At 40.7% G+C, this 19,468-nt stretch overlaps 1 protein-coding gene across 1 annotated transcript in view; it reads left to right on the top strand.

The window, feature by feature from the left end:
- KIZ (kizuna centrosomal protein) overlaps positions 1-19,468 on the top strand; it is a 132,220-nt gene that overhangs the window by 54,707 nt on the left and 58,045 nt on the right. The window contains exon 7 of the mRNA XM_054724101.1: positions 11,599-11,712. Coding sequence (XP_054580076.1) covers positions 11,599-11,712 — 114 coding nt within the window. The remainder of the gene's footprint in view (positions 1-11,598; positions 11,713-19,468) is intronic.

The following is a 19,468-nucleotide window of genomic DNA, read 5'->3' as shown; positions in this document are numbered from 1 at the left end:
GCCTTTGTTGTGGGCGCATCCCCAGTGGGGGATGTGCGGGAGGTGGCTGATCAATGTTTCTGGCTCTCTGTCTCTCTCCCTTCTTCTCTGTAGAAAATTAGTGGAATATATTTTTTAAAAAAAATAATGGCAGTATCATCAAGGATAAATTTTATAAGATTGAATAAGGAAGATCAAGAAGCAAATTTGATTCGTTAATTAGCAAAGGGGAAAAAAACTAAGCAGTGCCAGTTTGACCTTTTGCTCTGTCCATATTGATTTTTGTGTCTTCCAGCCTCAAATAAGCTGATGAAGTGCTATGTGCCCTTCTTCAAGTTTGAACAAAGTACTTGCAAAGTTGCTTTGTTCTTTCTCTCCTTGGAGTATTACTGAGAGCAAAATGTAGTGCTGCCTTTTAAGTCAAATGAAAGCTTTGCTTTCTCAAGGTCATAAAAATCTGATCTCATCCAGTGATTTTGATTTTAATTTAGTCCCTCTTCAAAGTTAAATATAGAAAGTTCTTGCATCTGAGAAAGAGTTGCTGCTGAAAATTATATTGCCTGGACTAGTAGGTTACAACTGTGTTCTTTTAGAATTTACCCTAAATTCACTTTAAGTGGATCTGGAAGCATATTTTAAATTCAGTGTTCCTTCAGAAGTGATGATGCCTTCAGATATCTTTTCTCGGTTGCTTTTCTCCTTCACCACTATCACTTGTTTTTCCTGGACATGGCCTCTGCCGTTCAAACATAGGTGGCCCCTGAGATTTTTCTTGTCACCCTATTCTGGGTTTTGTTCCCAAAGTAAGGTTGTACATTACACTTTTGAAAAACTAACCTTGTGCCAGACAGTGGGGCTATTAGTGTATCCCCTCATGTTCTACCTGGCATTTCATCCCCAGTCTTGCCTGTGCCTCTCCTGTTAGTGACCTATTTTGATCTGAAAAAATCTAAGACTTTCCTTATCTTTATTTTGGTTTACATTTCAAAAGCCCAGAACCAGGCTTCTAAGAGGGCAGTATTCCTGAGATCTGATCCTCAGCAAAATAAGTAGTAATTCAGTCATTATCACTAGGCGGGTGGAGGGAGGGGGGGCAGCCTGTACAGATGTTAAAAGACATCTCCATTGACCAACTGGAACCTGGTTCCCAGCCTTTGCCAACCATCTCACCATAGGCTGCTGGCCTGAGTCAGAGGAGGTGGGTGGCCTGGAGCAAAGGCAGGTGTGGGGGATACTGAAAAGCTCTTTCAGAGGTTACCACATGAACAATTTGCTTTAACATTTTTTGTAAGGCAGGTCTACTGATGTAAATTCCCTCAGTTTTTGTTTGATTACTTATTCTTCAATGCTCATATGTATATTCAGGTTTTCATTCATCTTGAGTCAAATTTGAAAATGTACTAGAAAGAGATAATTTTCTAAGTTTTCACATTTGTGAGCATACTTTATATTTTAGAATGTCTGCTGTGTCAATAATTATTCCCTTTTGCTCTCATAATTTTTTGTCTGCCCTGTTTTTCTATTGAATCACACCTGCATAAGATTTGTCTTTTTTATTAATTTCTTCAAATAATCCAATTTGATCCCATCTGTTGCTTTTTAAAAATCTCATTCATTTCTATTATTATCTCTTTTTAAATTTATCTTTATTGTTGAAAGTATTACAGGTACCCCTCCTTCTCCCCCATTGACCCCTCCCTCCCAGGCCTTCGCCACACTATTGTCTGCATCCATGGGTTGTGCAAAGATGCATATAAGTTCTTTGGTTAATCTCTTCCCACCTCCCAACCTCCACCCCGTCCTTCCCTCTGAGATTCATCAGTCTATTCCATGCTTCCATGTCTCTGGATCTGTTTTGTTCATGAGTTTATTTTGTTCATTGGATTCCACATATGAGATCATGCGATACTTGTCTTTCTCTGACTGGCTTACTTCACTTAGCATAATCATCTCCAGGTCCATCCATGCTATCTCAAAGGGTAAGAGATCCTTCTTTTTTACTGCTGCATAGTTTCCCATTCATCAGAGTTAATTGGCCCCTAAGGAGACTCACTTTCCTGGAGAAGTGACATACTGATTTATTTTAGGGTCTGACCATTGCTTGAGCCCTCCATAAGCCTGTCCACCATCTCATCGTGCCTCTGGTTTCTTCTGTCCCTGGGTCCCTTCACATACTGTAACCCTTGCCAGCCCAGTGTGAGTTCCTTGTCTGTTCTCTTACAGACACATGTATACAGACATGTAGAGACATGTCACCACAAAGCAGAAGTCTGATTTTATGATCCCCCATTTGTCATTAAGCCCCAGCAAAGATTTTTCCTCCTAAAATTATTGTGACCAAAAAGGGTCTTCCTATATTTCTGTAGTGTTTGGGTTCTTGACTTCATGCAGGAAAAATTTTACAACACAAGTCCAGGTGATTATGAGGGAACATTTATTAAAGTGGGGAACAGAAAAGCAAGAAAGGGCTTAGCATAGAAGCAACAGGAGTGCCTAAGATGGGCTACCTTAGCTCTCTGGGAAATCAGAGAAAAGGGGGCCTTAGGGACAGATTCAGGGGTTTGCCTGGGACGAGCTGCTGCTGCCCATTCTCCCCTGGTTGCAAGCCTTATGGGGTCCTTTGGAGTTTAGGAGATGCATGCCTGTGAGGGGAGAAGTGGGGAAAGAAGAGAAGAAAGGGAATGGTGGGGGCTGCTCCCCAGAGGGAGAACTAGTGCTGGGTCCTTTGTCTTGAGGCTTTGTCTCTTTCTTGAAGGTGAGAATCTTAGGGGAGATCTCAGGGGAGGGTTTCAGCAGAATATTTGTCAGTTTTCTAGGAATGTTCCTTCAGAGTCATGGTCTCTACTGATTGGTCAGTGTCAGGGAAAGGGGGTCGTCAGCCATTGCAGCGGGTCCAGGTGCCACCCACCTAGTTTTGCTGCTTTACTGGGCCTGGAGATGAAATACACCTGAGGCCTAGATCTTATCTCTAGGGAGGTGACCTGTATCTGATGTAAATTGCTCTGTCAGTTTGTTCAGCTATATGTTTGTTTTCCTATTCCACTGTCCTGGCTTACTGGCCTGTCTCACTGTCAGAAACCCTTTTGCCAGAGTACCCTCTTAGAGTTTAATTATAGAACTGATTATGATAACATCTAATAAACAAACAGAAGTATTATTTTAAGTTTTTTTTAAATTCTTTATTGTTTAAAGTATTACATGAGTCTCCCTTTTCCCCCCATTGACCTCTCCCCCATCATCACCTCCCCCAAGCACAAGCCCTCACCCTCTCTACTGTCTATGTTCATTGGTTTTGCTTATATGCATGCATACAAGTCCTTTGGTTGATCTCTTACCCCCCACCCCCTGCCTTCCCTCATAAGTTGTACAGTCTGTTCGATGCTTCTATGACTCTGGTCCTATTTTTGTTCATCAGTTTATGTTGTTCATTATATTCCACAAATGAGTGAGATTATGTGATGTTTCTCTTTCTCTGCCTAGCTTATTTCGCTTAGCATAATACTCTCTAGTTCCATCCATGCTGTTGCAAATGGTAAGAATTCCTTCTTTTTACAGCAGTGTAGTATTCCATTGTGTAGATGTACCACAGTTTTCTAATCCACTCATCTGCTGATGGACACTTAGGTTGTTTCCAAATCTTAGCTATTGTAAATTGTGCTGCTATGAACATAGGGGTGCATATATCCTTTCTGATTGGTGTTTCTGTTTTCTTGGGATACATTCCTAAAAGTGGGATTACTGGGTCAAATGGAAGTTGCATTTTTAATTGTTTGAGGAAACACCGTACTGTCCTCCACAGTGGCTGCACCAGTCTGCATTCCCACCAGCAGTGCACAAGAGTTCCTTTTTCTCTACATCCTCACCAGCACTTGTTGATTTGTTGATGATAGCCATCCTGACAGGTGTGAAATGGTACCTCATTGTTGTTTTGATTTGCATTTCTCAGATGATTAGTGACTTTAAGCACGTTTTCATATGTCTCTCGGCCTTTTGTATGTCCTCTTTCGAAAAGTGTCTATTTAGGTCCTTCGCCCATTTTTTGATTGGATTGTTTATCTTCTTTTTGTTAAGTTGTATGAGTTCCCTGTCAATTTTGGAGATTAAATCCTTATCGCAGATAACATTGGCAAATATTAAAAAAGTCCCATGCAGTGGACTTTCTTGTTGTTTTGTTGATGGTATCTTTTGCTGTGCAGAAACTTTTTGTTTTGATGTAGTCCCATTTGCTTGTTTTCTCCTTAGTTTCCATTGCCTTTGGAATTGTATCAGTAAAGATATTGCTATGACATATGTCTGCTATTTTGCTGCCTATGGAGTCTTCTAAAATTTTTATGGTTTCCCATCTTATGTCCTTTATCCATTTTGAGTTTATTTTTGTGTATGGTGTAAGTTGGTGATCTAGTTTAATTTTTGCATGTATCTGTCCCATTTTCCTAACACCATTTATTGAAGAGACTGTCTTAACTCCATTGGATGCTCTCGCCTCCTTTGTCAAATATTAATTGAGCATAATGGCTTTGGTCGATCTCTGGGTTCTCTGTTCTGTTCCATTGTTCTAGGTCTGTTCTTGTGCCAGTACCAGGCAGTTTTGAGATCAAGGGCTTTGTAATATAGCTTGATATCTGGTATTGTGATCCTTCCAACATTGTTCTTCTTTTTCAATATTGCTGCAGCTAATCGGGGTCTTTTTTTATTCCAGATGAATTTTTGGAGAGTTCTTTGTAGATCTTTGAAATATGCTGTTGGTATTTTAATGGGGATTGCATTGAATCTATAGATTGCTTCTGGTAGTATGGACATTTTAATGATGTTAATTCTACCAATCCATGAACACAATATATTCTTCCATTTGTTTATGTCTTCCTCTATCTCTCTCTCTTTTTTTTTTTTTTTTTTACTGAATGATTCCATTTATATCAAATTCTAGTGAAAACTTTACTGATCCTTGGTGTTAGAAGTCTGCAAAGGGTGACCCTAGCCAAAAGGAACTAGGCATTGACCTAAAAGGCACATGACGGATGCTTTCTTGATCTGAGGACCAGATTCATGGGGGGGTGTAGACTTTGAGAAAATTCACGAAGCTACAATTTATGAGTTGATCATTTTTCTACAAGTACATTTTCTTTCTTAAAAAGAAGAAAAAAATAAGGCTGCAGAAGACTCAGGCAGCTGCTGGGGCAGAGGCAACTGGCTCCAAAAGGGCCTGCACTCTGCCCTCCAGTTCTTGTTTGTGTCTTAGATTTTTGAGACCATTATCTAATACAGGCTCTTTGCCAACTTCTTCACCTCTATCTCTTTTTTCAGCGTCCTGTAATTTTCTGAGTACAGGTCCTTTGCCTCCTTGGTTAATTAATAGTATTTTTAAACTTTTCCAAAATGAGAACTTGATTATAATGAGTTTTTGAAAGGTATAAAGTTATATGACAATCAGACATTTTCCCTCAATGTTATTTTTTGCAGCAGATATTTAAAGCCAGGTCACTTTAGGTGAAAGGCTTCATAAATTGTGTGCACCTCCGATTAGAGAGCACAGGTAGCACTCTAATAATGACACTCCTCTGGTCATTTAAAATTAATTTAATTTTTTTAAAATATGTATTTCAGAGAGAGTAAGGAGAGGGAGATAGAAACATCAGTGATGAGAGAGAATCATTGATCAGCTGCCTCCTGCACACCCCCTACTGTGGATAGAGCCCACAACCCAGGCATGCGCCTTGACCAGGAATCTAGCCGTGACCTCTTGGTTCATGGGTCTGTGCTCAACCACTGAGCCACACTGATTGGACTATGAGTACTAATTTAAAAGAAACCCAGGGAACAAGAGTAAATCTTTCTAGACTTCACCTTCCCACCAAGGAGACTTTTTATCAGCCCAGATGTTAAGTATGGGATCCATAGTTATCAAAGAGAAAATGGACTGAGAACACTTACCCATTTCATAAAGCACATCTGCAGCCATCACAAGTAATTCCTGGCTACTAAAACACATTATGGTTCAAACAGTTATCCCTGTGTGAGGGTGGAGGGAAACACCTATTATAAACTCTCTCAGGCCTTCCAGCGCCTCATTAAGGGGGGGAAAAATGGAACAGAATGATGAGGTCGGGTTATGAGGCCAAAGTAGGGGAAAAGGCAAGGGTTTTGCTTGTGCAGCCTCTGCCACAATAAAGAGGACCTTAACACAGATGGACGGTACCCTACAAAATGTAGCCCATAATTCAAGCTGTCAGCTTAACCACACTGTTTCCAGGTACAGAGAAGGAGCCCTTGTTCCCTGGGTAAAGAGAAGGAGCCCCGTTGGCTGACCCTTGGTCTGCAGCCTGCTGCAGCCCGCCCTGCTCCGCTGGCCTTTGTGTCTCAGTCCCCTCCTTCCCTTCTTGTAGGCATTGTGCTTCCTTCGAGTGGCCCCCTGTAAGGGACCACCCAAGGGGCTGCACAATGGGAACCGAGGTAGCCACCAAAACATAGGTTTCGTTAGACTGCCCATTAAAAGAAAAATACTGTTTAACTATGTATGTGTTTGTCCTTTCTACAACTGTTTTGTGTGGCGAACAAAACCCCATATACAAACTTCACTGTGGCCACACATACAGCTGTTCCAGCCATTGGGGGTCAGGTTTGAGATAGTCGCTCCAGTTTATTTTCCCAGGGCACTAATTCTTGATGCGGTTTATATTTACACATTTGGATTTATGGTCAGGAAATCTGATATCAAAGCAAACAAATTGCACTGGCTTTATGAAACTATTGACAGTCCCGGGGTTTGTGGCTGGGCATTACTCTTGGGTGAAATTTGTCTGTGGTGCTCCTTAACAAAAGCTAGCAGCCTAGAATTCAGTTCTCAATAGCCATTTACACCTCTGTAAAAGGATTAGCTCCAGCCAATTGTTATACTGTTTAAACCTTAATTTGCATCTTTATAGAGGTAGAGCTTCTAGGGACCTCTCTGCTTCTCAGTTGTATTTGTGTACCTGTGGGTGGGAGGTCACTGAAGGTTTTCTCTTATTGGGTGAAGGTGCTGAATTGCTTCAGGAAGACCAGTAAGCTACACAAATTGAATTAGAGTCTCAGTGTTGAGTGACAACAGTACCCTCTGGCTCCTTAGTTATATTTTGTAGCAGTTGTGGTCTTATGAGTGTTTGGTACATGAATGCATTCTGTTACTTCTGCTTAAACTTAAGAAATAGGGTCATGGGAGGATTTTAAGTCTTGCTCATTGGAATCAACAAATTTCCTCGAGAATTAAATGTTTAAAAAAAGAGAACTAGAACTTGATAAAGTGATAATTTTAAAAGTAAACTTTTCTATACAAATCATGTGTTGTTAGTTTAAAGATCAAAGTAGGATCAAACCAGGAGGAGGAAGTAGTGGAGTTTTGGGGCAACTGTTTTTGCATTGGAATTGGAAAAAAAGGAGGGTTCTTTGTCTCTTTCCCACCTTTGTGTGCATGGGTTCATTCTAAATAACACACTCATAGCTTACGGTCACCTCCACAAAGATGCCTCTTTTTTATTTCTCATTGTTAAAGACAATTTTTTTCCTAAAACTTTGTTCGGGATGTGACTAACTATAGTGCTTACCATTCTTAAATCTCATTAAAAATACAGTAAATGAATTTTATAAAACCTTTTAAAAGTAGCATTATATTATGTAAATTACTTAAACAAACATATAACTATTTATGGTCAGTGATTGTCATACCATTTTGAGACTTTTGTCCCCTAGAGGAAATAAAACCTGCAAGTCCAGCCTGTAGCACTACAATTGAAACACATAAATTCTAAGTCCCCCAAAAGATAATACCCATAGGACTGTGTGAAAGTTCTCTGGAAGAGTTAAAGAAAAGTTTATTTTCTGTAGCCCTCATACTGGGTTATTTTTGCCAAGAAGTAATTATCAGTTTTGATACTGAAATAAAAAGCAGAGAAACTTTTCTTTCTAACTCACTTAAAAACAAACAAACCTTAATTTGAGTGTTCACATTATCTTGCAGTAGAGTTGTTCTCTTTTAAATTATCACCCAAATTCTGTGAGATTGAAAGATGAAAATGAAGCTAGAAAGCATTTACTTTCCGTTTGGACCCAAAAAATGTATTTGTATGCTTTAACTGTTACTGGGTAAAATAAAATATATCTCTTTAAAGTGTCATCTGTGGCCTTGGCCGGTATTGTTCAGTGGTTAGAGCATTGGCCTTTCCACCGAAGGGTAACTGGTTTGATTCCTGGTACCTGGGTTGCAGGTTCGATCCCCGGTCCTGGTCGGGTATGTGTGTGTGTGTGTGTGTCCATTTGCTAGACTTCCCAGAGAACAGGCTGATGGTAGGGCTCAGCCTGTTGGTTCCAGGACCATAGGAATGCAAATAGGAGACATGAAAGAAATTGGGATCTTGAATTCTAAAATAGTGTTTTCATAATACATAGTTATCTTTAATCTTTAGCTCTATACAGTGTGTGAATCCTTTAGTGGAGTTATTTTCAGCAAAGGATTGATGTATATGATGTATATTTTGCAAACTAAAGTCTGGTATTGTTACTGGCAGAAATAGTTTCTTACAGTGTCGTGGGAAAGGAATTTCAGGGACACTCTCGAAGGAGGATTTGAGTGATAGTGGCAAGATTTATTAGAGCAAAAACAAAGGAAGGCTTAGGATAGAAGAGCCCAGATCACAGCAACAGGAATAAGCCTAGACTGGGCTGCCGAGACTCAGGAAAGGAAGTTACAGAGGCAAAAAGAGGGTTCTTAAAGTCCTCTGCTCCCCTGGTTGCAAGTCTCGTGGGGACCCTTAGAGTTTAGGAGAAAAGAAAGCAAAAGTACAGCCCAAGAGAAAGAAGGGTGCACAGGGCACAGATGCCCTTGAAAAGGCTGTCGCACTTGATGAGAGGCTTCATTGGTGGGTCCAGCAGCAGAAACTGGTAGACATTGCTGATGTGCCCCCAGGTACATCATGCCCAATGCCTCTTCCATGACAAGGTGGTCCAGCTCCGTCTTGCAATGGGAAAAGTTCAGCTTCCGGGGCTGCAGGCCTGCACTTGTGCCCACTGGCCCAGGCGGGTCAGGACCCAGAGTTGCAGTGCTGTCACCTCCAGCATCTGAGGCTCCAGTAGTCCAGCTCAGTCTCTGCTCCCGGCTGGCATTAAAATTCTTAGCTGTGTGACCTTGGGCAAGTTACTTAACTTCTCTGTGCCTCATTTCACTATCTGTATATCTGTCACCAAAGCTCAATGGCTCCCAGGCTGCACAGCTGCCCTGCCCACCCAGACGGGCCTTTGTTAAGCTTTTACTATAATTCCTTGTGTTTAAGGAGGTGCAGGCTTTCTTTCAAACTATTCATTTCTTTCCTGGCTTTTCCTGGAGCTGTGCTAGTACCCTCCTACCATCCAATTCCTTTTTTGGATTTTCTGGGGTTTAGTGCCCTTATCCTACCCAGTCCTTTCCCAGGGTCATCTCCTCCCCCTTTATGGTCTCCATTTTGGCTCCTGTGCATGCTTCATAGTTCTGCTTTATCATTTGGCTTCTATTGGACATGCACTAATAGGACTTCCCCTGTGCCATTTCCCCTACTCCCCAATCAGATGGACTCCCTGGGGACTGTGAAGCTGCCTCTTCCTACGTAATGAGGTTCTGAGTTAATCTAGAGTAGACCATAAGCTCGCTGCAGGCAATGCTTGTGGCATCTTACTAATTACTTGTTGTCACCCATGGATGCCCCAGACTGGTATAAGACCAACATCTAAAAACACATAGTTAAGTGTGTTTCCAGATCTTAGCTATTGTAAATAATGCTACTGTGAACATAGGGGTGCATATATTCTTTCTGATTGGTGTTTCAGGCTTCTTCGGATATATTCCTAGGAGTGGGATCACTGGGTCAGATGGCAGTTCCACTTTTAATTTTTTGAGGAAACTCCACACTGTTTAGCATAGTGGCTGCACCAGTCTGCATTCCCGCCAGCAGTGTACTAGAGTTCCTTTTCTCCACATCCTCATCAGCACGTGTCATTCGTTGATTTGTTGATGGTAGCCATTCTGACAGGTGTGTGATTCCTCGTTGTTGTTTTTTGTTTTTGCCTGTGCTGGTCCTTAGCTGGAAATGTTATCTCCCTTCTAAATCCTTCCTGCCCGAATATCCTCCTCCTTGTCCAGACCCCCCCTTCTCCCTCCCTCGTTCCCCCCCCCCCCCCCCCCCCCCCCCCGCCGCACATGAAGCCAGGGAGCTCTGTCTGTCTACCCCCTTGCAATTCCTTATTGTCTGCTCTGAAATTGGCTCACCTTAAGAACAGGCTGTTATTCTGTGAATTGAGTGGTGACAGGATAAAGCCTTTCAGAAAGAATTAGGCCCTAGATTCTGGAGCACTGATGGGGTGTCCCAGAGTCCAGAACAGGCCTGAACCCATGGGGCCCACTTGTATTTCCTGCCCAGGGTAAAAGGGCTTCAGAGTGAGGGTGGGCTTGAGCCTGAACTTATTACTCACCCTCCAATAGATGGATAGAGCGAGTCCCTTTTATCCTTGTCATGTCAGTTAGATGATCATATTGTTTTATACGTTGTTTCATTTTCTTTTGGGGGTATGCATTGAATATTCCCAACTACATGTGTGATCAGCTCAATGAAAACATAAAATACTGTTTTTGCCTTTAATATCTTCTCCCGTAGCTTTTTAAAATCATTTTCTCCAAAAATACACTTTAAAAAAAAAAAAAGCAAGTTATAACCAATTTGTTTGGAGGCTACTATAATACCATAACAAACCTAATCTAAAACTGTTAGACTCTAAATTGATGAACAAAAACAGATCCAGAGACAGAGAAGCATCGATCAGACCATCAAACCTCAGAGGGAAGGTAGGGGTGGGTGGGGGTAAGAAGGAGAGATCAACCAAAGGACTTGTATGCATGCATATAAGCATAACCAATGGACACAGACACCAGGGGGGTGAGGGCATGAGTGGGGAGGTGGAGGGGGGCAATGTGGGGATAAGGACACATGTACTACCTTAATCAATAAAGAAAAAAACAACAACTGTTAGACTCTACAAGTCCCTCAGGAGACTGGAAATAGATAATGAAGGCTAAATCCCTCTTTCCATGCCTTTCTGTTCTTACTAAGAATAAAGAAAATTTTATTTCCATGGGATCTAAATGGAGAAATAATAGTCATTTTTCTGCATTCAGAAATAGAGGACATAACCTATACTCTAGCCAGCAGTTTTCAATTTCTTAGCAGTGACAATTTAAGTAAATTTCATTTGAGTTGTGGAGATCTAACTTTGTTATGATTGACAATATAAAATTAGCCTTTTCTGCTGTTGAGATTATCTAGCATTCCTATCAGTCAGGTGGAATGTGGAATGAGATTGCACAGCTGTGGATCTGAAGTCTTCAAAGGGTTAAAAGTTACTTCCTCTGATGGATTTAAAACTGCCACATACACACAAACAAGTTTTTTCAAACTGCCCTGTTTTACATCTTTGTCGAGAGACCGTCTAGTTGCTGCATTTTTATGTCTAGATTATATTACAGATATATTTCAATAAACCACGAAGAACCACCACAGATTCTAGAAGCTGGCCGTCTGTGCTTATATAAACATCTCATGCAGCACCTGTCTTACTTTATAGGCTCTATAATCACAGTGACATTCCAAAAGAAGACCTTGAAGACTTCGAAGCAGCTGTCCTTCCCCAGCTTCTGAGACTCTCCCCCGGGGGTGGCAGCGATGGAAAGCAAGTCAGGTATTGCTGTCATGAAACTACTGCTAGGGTGGGGTGCGCTGGCCATTCAGGTTCCCAATGCTCCCAAGAAAGCAGTCACAGAGTTGCAAAACACTAGTCCACACCATCAGCACGGGGTACACACTTGTAGTCTTCAATTTAACTCTTTTATGAACATCACCATCTGCTTCTCTGTAAATGTATTTGTTTCTAACTGCTAACTGGATATACCCACTCAATCCCTGCTTATCGCAACATTTTAAGGGCTTACTTGGCAGGAGAGAACAGGGATAGCCTTTGTTGGGTATGTTATGTTAGCATACCTTAAAGAACAGTCCAACATATAACCCACTGAAACCACCACCTAAAGGGGATGTCCTTGGCATGTCCCAACCCCCGATGAGTTCCTAAATTTCCAAGGTCATGCTAGTGATACAGGCTCCCAATCTAGAAGATACTGATCTACAATCTGCAAATATAGTACCTACACCAGTAGCATCAATAAAACCTGGGAACAGAAACAGCGTCTCAGGCCCTACCCAGGATCCTCTGAATAAGGAATCTGGGGGTGGTGCCCATCCATCCGGGTTTCAGTGAGCCCCACGGGAACTCTAATCCCTCAAGTTTGAGATCTACCACTCAGAGTATGTGTCTTAAATGGCCATAAAGCTGGGACGAGAGAGAGAAGTTTGTCAACAGGGTAGTTGGCAGAGTCATGATTCTTGTACATCCTAAGACAATCAGAATTCTGTTCCATACCTTCTACCCACCTTTTACGCTGTTGGGTTTCCTTCCATGTCCTCAGAAGCTTTGTGGCATCTGGGCTACTTATTGAGTTCATATAAATGTGTAATATGTGGAATGGTTTGTTCACTGCTGGCACCTGGTAGGTGCCTAATTCATATTGCATGAATGTTACCAGTGTCCTAGTCCTGATTTTTATTTTGAGGACTGACTATATTTCCCCTTATTAAAGTACATTCTTACCGTTTACTAGTAAAGAACAAATTGTTACTCGAGCATGGTCAATAGATGTCTGTGAAAGCCCATCTGAAAGGACCTCTTTGGGCTGAGAGAGTACACGGGGCTTTGGATCTAGTTGTCTTATATCCAATGCCATTTTCTCTTCCTTTAATGTAGGCTGTTTCATGTTAATGATATAAATAGGAAGGATAACATGATTTTCTTTAGACTATAATTCAGCATAAGTGCAGTGTGCTGGGTCCCATCAAGGAGTAAGGAGAAGTCAGATAATGGTCTATAAAAGGACCTTGTCATGAAAAACCTTGGCCGATCATATGGTTGTTTCACAGACCACAGGATGAGGTTTGCAAGTCCTGAATGTGTTTACAGCATCTTCTGCATCTGTACTAGCCATCTCCAAATATGGAAAATCCTGGAAATGGCCTTCCTGACCAGTACTTTTCAATCTAAAGCAGTAAAGGGCCATGCAAGGAAATTCTCTTCCATGGTTTTTATCATGTGAATAAAAGGACTCCTTTATAAGGTGGTAAAGAAGCTGCTGGGAAGAGTATCTGCACTCTGGCTGTGTGTTGTAAGGCTCTCTCACCAGGCCGCTGTTTCTTTCTCTCTGCTTTTCATGTCTGTTGATGTACTATTTTGCATGAACCATAATCGTGATATGTGGCATAGAAAGCATATATGCATTTATAACTCCCTGTACAAGCTGACTTGTTAGACTAAATGATTCATTGTGTGACTCTTAACCTGGGCTACCAAACTGTGATTGTGGGTGATAAGATATGATATTTACATCGACTAGAGTAACATTTGCTATAGTTTCTCAACATATATAATAGAGCATTGCTTTCCATTATGAACGGTTGCATTTTATATGACTGTTGATCTACAGTTATGTATAAATCAGCCTTCCGTAAGAAATGATCCTTGTTTATGACCAACACAAATTTCAAAATTAATATCTGGTGCCTTCAAGACAGTTTCTGTACCACAATCATTTTTAAAGCCAGATAAAGAAGTCAGGAATGGTTACTATTGTCAGTGTTTTGTTCTGTTACAAATAGAATTGTCCTGTGTGTGACTGAGGATGCTGATTAATGCACATGGATTATCACTGGTTTACTCGATAGCCTTGGATAAAGTGCCAACTGTTTATATGATCTTTGAGATGAGCAATCATGTCTTTAAATATAGATTCTTTCTAACGAGTGTTCATCATGGCATCAGGCTCTCCCGTGGACTTCATCTCGGCACCCCCTGCGCTCCTCCATCCCCGGGAGCTACTGCTGGACCACTCCCCTAAGTGAAATATTCCCATCTGCTTTGCAATCTCCCCTGGACTGAAGCAGTCCACTGGTAAATTTTATAAGCCATTCCAGAAACACAGATTTGGAAAGAGTGATCTACTTTTGTTCCTTAATTGTTAATGACTCTTCTGTTATGGAATTCTAAGCTGGGCGGAGCGGGAAGGCTCTGACATGAATTCATTAAAGCCTGTAGAAAAGAGCCGTGCTTGATGTGGCAGCAGCCCTGCTTGTTTCCCTGGCCAAACTATGGCAGTCGATAGCTGTCTCTTTATAAAATGGGACATCTGCCCCAGAGCAGATGGTTTTGTGCTTTAAGCTAAAAGAGAGTATGAAGAATGAATTCCTGCTCACAAAATGAACCAACTTAAAACAAAAAATTCCCATCATTGTTGATTTTTCTTATATCAAGGACTAACGTGTTTGAAGATCTTCATATAAAAGGTTTACTCTTATTAGGTGGAAGACCAACTCATTATTTTAGACAATGATGAATTATTAAAATTTTATTCATGTCATTTGGGGTAATTGATAAAAAAATTTATTTGTTGCCTTCTAGAAAATTTTTTAACATTAAAATAATTACTAAATAAGTAGTTTTATATCAAAACCCTAATGAGACTACCTTTTTTTTCCCAGGTGCAACTAATTATCTCTGTTAGTGGCTACTTTCAGATACAATTGCCCAATTGTGCTCCCAAACTCATGATGAAAATTGATTCATCTTTATATTGTATGAAGTAGAGCATGTACTGCTTATGTTCAGAAAAAAATTCTGGGTTATTTATTACTTTGTATGCATTTAAAACTTCCATCAAATTATCAGTCCTTTATAAACCAGTTGGAAATTCTGGTTGGTACACTTGTTTAAATTGCACTTTTCTGATCAGAACCCATTCCAAGCATATGAAATTAATTGTAGATTATTTATTTATTTGTTTATTTACATTCTCCTTGCTTTTTTTTAAATAAATCTTTATTGTTCAGATTATTACAGTTGTTCCTCTTTTTTCCCCCCATAGCTCCCCTCCACATGATTCCCCACCCCACCCCACCCCATGCCCTTACCCCCCGCCACTGTCTTCATCCATAGGTGTAAGATTTTTGTCCAATCTCTTCCCGCACCCCTCACACCCCTTTCCCCCTGAGAATTGTCAATCCACTCCCTTTCTATGTCCCTGATTCTATTATATTCATCAGTCCACTCTGTTCATCAGATTTTTTATTCTCTTGACTTTTAGATTCACTTGTTGGTAGGTATGTATTTGTTGTCATTCTGTTGTTCATAATTTTTATCTTAACCTTTTTCTTCTTCTTCCTCTTCTTCTTAAAGAATACCCTTCAGCATTTCATATAATACTGGTTTGGTGGTGATGAACTCCTTTAGCTTTTTCTTGTCTGTGAAGCTCTTTATCTGACCTTCAATTCTGAATGATAGCTTTGCTGGGTAGAGTAATCTTGGTTGTAGGTTCTTGCTGTTCATCATTTTGAATATTTCTTGCCACTCTCTTCTGGCCTGCATAGTTTCTGTTGAGAAATCAGCTGACTGTCGTATGGGTACTCCCTTGTAGGTGACTAACTGTTTTTCTCTTGCTGTTTTCAAGATTCTCTCTTTGTCTTTTGCCCTGGGCATTTTAATTATTATGTGTCTTGGTGTGGTCCTCTTTGGATTCCTCTTGTTTGGGGTTCTGTGCGCTTCCTGGACTTATAAGTCTATTTCTTTCACCAGGTAGGCAAAGTTTTCTGTCATTATTTCTTCTCATAGGTTTTCAATATTTTGCTCTCTCTCTTCTTCTGGCACCCCAAAAATTTGGATGTTGGTATGCTTAAAGTTGTCCCAGAGGCTCCTTACACTATCTTCATATTTTTGGATCCTTTTTTCTTTTTGTTTTTCTGGTTGGGTGTTTTTTGTTTCCTCATATTTCAGATCTTTGGTTTGATTCTTGGGGTCCTTTGATCTACAGTTGAGTTTCTGTATATTCTTTATTTCAGACAGTGTATGCTTAATTTCTGACTGGTCCTTTTCCATTTTTTTGGCATTCTCATTAAGGTCCTTGAAGGTCTCACTAAGCTCCTTAGAGGTCTCATCAAGTTTCTCAGCGTTTTTTAGAAGATTCTTGAGTAACCTTATAAATGTGGTTTTGAACTCTATGTCCAGTAGTTTGCTTTCCTCCATTTCTTTCATTCGTGACATGTTTCTTTGTCTCCGCATTTTGGCTGCTTCCCTGTGTTGATGGAGTGGCTTTGTGTGGTAGGTGACCTATAAGGGCCAGTGGCTCAGCCTCCCCAATCACCTGAGGTGGACACTATTGGTGCACCCCTTTGTGGGCTGAGTACAAAGTCTTGGTGTAGTTAAGCCTTGATTGCTGTTGGTACACTGGGAGGAATTGACCTCCAGGTCAATTGGCTGTGAGGACCAGCTGTGTTTATAATGGAAGAACTGCTGCGCTGGAGACACGCTTATGGTGCAGGACTTGTTTCAGTGGGGCTTTGGTGCTCACTGAGTCTGCCTCTTGAATGTGTCACTTATGGATGTGAGGAGTTGAAATCTGGTGTCATCTCACACTGACCACTAGGTACACTGGCTCTGGATCTCCAATGGGGTGCAGGTCTGCTACTGTCTGAGGCCACCCAGCAGGAGCTACAGCAAGAACTACAGTTTTCTCCTCTTTGCTTGGGGTTTGGAGGTTTTGGAGCTGTCTGACCAGGGCTGCAGTCTGTTAGGTTAAGCTGTGATAGGGTAGGCCATTCATATGCAAAAGCTGCTGCTTGGAGCTTGGGTGGGTTTGTAGATTGTGCAGGGTGGGGTCTCAGGGAGTCACTAGGCTAGGGCGTGGCAAACAGCGATGGCTGCCAGTCAGCCCTCTCTGCGTCTCCGAGTTTCTGCGTCCCTGCGTCTCGCGCCCCCACGCAGTAAACAATGATTCCTGCACGCAGCTCTGCAAGCAAGCCACCCTCACTTTTCAACCCAATGGCAGACAGTCCAGCTTCTCCCTGTAGGAGTTTGGGTCCCCAGCATCTCCCCAGAAACTGGATTTCAGAGTAATCGGGAGCTTGTCTCCCTTCGCGTTGAAAAAAAGCAATGCCCGCCGCCAGCCTGGTTCACGCGCCTCCGTACCTCAGCTTTTCAGCGCTTGTGCACGTCTCAATGCTCTTTTCTCTTTCCTTCTAGTTGTAGAACTTCCACTCAGCCAGCTTTCCCTTGGTTCTGGGTGATAGACATTTTTTCTTTTAGTTGTAGTTTTGAAATTGTTGTGTGAGGCAGCAGGTTAGGTGTTTACCTATGCTGCCATCTTGGTTGAAGCTCTCAATTGTAGATTATTTAAAGGCTAGTCTTTTAATTAGAGGAGTATATAACTTAGGTGACATCAAACTTTGTTTTTCTGTGAGGCATTGATGTTATAAATTTTCCAATGTAAAGTACACAAAAGAGAAAAAACTCCTTTAAGTCCTTTGTACCACTTTGCAGATTTTCTGGTTTGGTGTGTTTATGTAGAACCATGGGCAAGACTCCATGCGAGGACAGCCATGGCTCTTACACTCCTTGCCCAGTCTGTCCTGAAATAAATCTGCAAGAATGCCTGGTTTTGTGCTTTAAGCATTGGCGTCACTGTTCAGAAGTCACAAATTCTAGATGCTGTACCTCCTTCAATAGTTTATTTGCTATTTGCCTCCATGCAAGTCAATTAATGGGTTTTGTCTTTCTGTGAAGTCTGGATAATAATCATAGGAAATCTTAACTGATTTTTTCATGCCAGGACCCAAGTAATGGTTACAGTTGGCAGGGTTATTAGTAACCAGAGTCTTACCTTGGCTTTGCCTCTGCAAAACCCTGTGAACAATCATCAGACAGGCTGGTCTCTAATAAGTAACCTATCCCTACTAATTTAACTAATTTAATTCATTCTAATTCAACTTGTTTTCAAGTTTAATTCAACCTACCTAAACATGCTTTCCAGACAGAAACACAGTTGATTTATTCATGATGAGAAATATACCAGCTACATGGACTATAATTTGCTGGTGGCCTGTGAGTGCATTTTTCCAGTAGGAAAATCTGTTGTGAAATAAAATAAAGATGCAAATATAAATTCATTTACATGGAATCAGAGCAAAGGAATTGGGTGGCATTATGACATTGGTAACGTCTGGCCAGAACCAAGAGAGGCAAGTTACTAACGGGGCTGCTACCAAACCAGCCAGAAACCTTAGAATTATTCTGGGAAGTTTTTAAATAAGTTCAAGGATTCCAATGATACATGACACTTCATTCAAGTCTTGGGAAAAACTAAGGGTTAGTAGGTCAGGCAAAGGTTGTCACAATTAAGAACCTTCTTTAATAAGTTTTTTGCCCATTAAGTATGATGTTGGCTGTAAGTTTGCCATATATGGCCTTTACATGTTGAGATATAGTCCCTCTATTCCCACTTTGCTGAGAGTTTTTATCAAAAATGGATGTTGGATTTTGTCAAATGCTTTTTCTGCATCTGTTGATATGACCATGTGATTTTTGTCTTTCAATTTGTTTATGTCATATATCACGTTTATTGATTTGCAAATATTGTACCAGCCTTGCATCCCTGGAATAAATCCCACTTGGTCATGGTGTATGATCTTTTTAATATACTTGCTAATATTTTGTTGGGAATTTTAGCATCTATGTTCATCAGGGATATTGGCCTGAAATTCTCCTTCTTTGTAGTGTCTTTATCTGGTTTTGGAATTAGGGTAATGCTGGCCTCATAAAAAGAGCTTGGAAGTATTCCTTCCTCTTGGATTTTTTGGAATAGTTTGAAGAGTATAGGTGTTAGTTCTTTGAATGTTTGGTAAAACTCCCCTGTGAAGCCATCTGGACCTGGGCTTTTGTTTGCTGGGAGTTTTTTTATTATTATTATTATTGCTTCCATTTCATCAGTTGTTATTGGCCTATTCAGGTTTTCTGATTCTTCCTGATTCAGTTTTTGGAGATCATATTTTTCTAGGAATTTGTCCATTTCATCCACATTGTCCAGCTTGTTGGCATATAGCTGTTCATAGTATTTTCTTACAATCCTTTGTATTTCTGTGGTGTCAGTGGTTACTCCTCCACTTTCATTTCTGATTTTATTTATTTGGGTCCTGTCTGTCTCTTGATGAGACTGGCTAATGGTTCACTAATTTTGTTTATTCTTTCAAAGTACCAGCTCTTGGTTTTATTGATTTTTTGTACTTTTTATTATACTTCCTCAGGCAGCACATGTCTGGTCATCCCATTCTTAGTGTTGCTAAGACTAATACATGGATTCAAGCATTGGCAGACTGATGCTCTAATATAAAGTTTCCTGTTATGCAATCACAAAATTATGATTATTTCCTACATTCATTGATTAATTTGGACTTTCAAAATGGTGGTTTTTCTAATTCATTCATTCTTCTGTATTTATTAGTTGGAAGAACTTTTCCCATCAAATACTTGGTAACTATGAAATGTACTTTTTTGCCACAAAAACAGG

This window comes from Eptesicus fuscus, chromosome 12 (genome assembly GCF_027574615.1).
Source record: "Eptesicus fuscus isolate TK198812 chromosome 12, DD_ASM_mEF_20220401, whole genome shotgun sequence".
NCBI lineage: Eukaryota > Metazoa > Chordata > Mammalia > Chiroptera > Vespertilionidae > Eptesicus > Eptesicus fuscus.
Note: the sequence above shows the minus strand (reverse complement) of the source record. Positions and strands in the feature narration are given on the sequence as shown.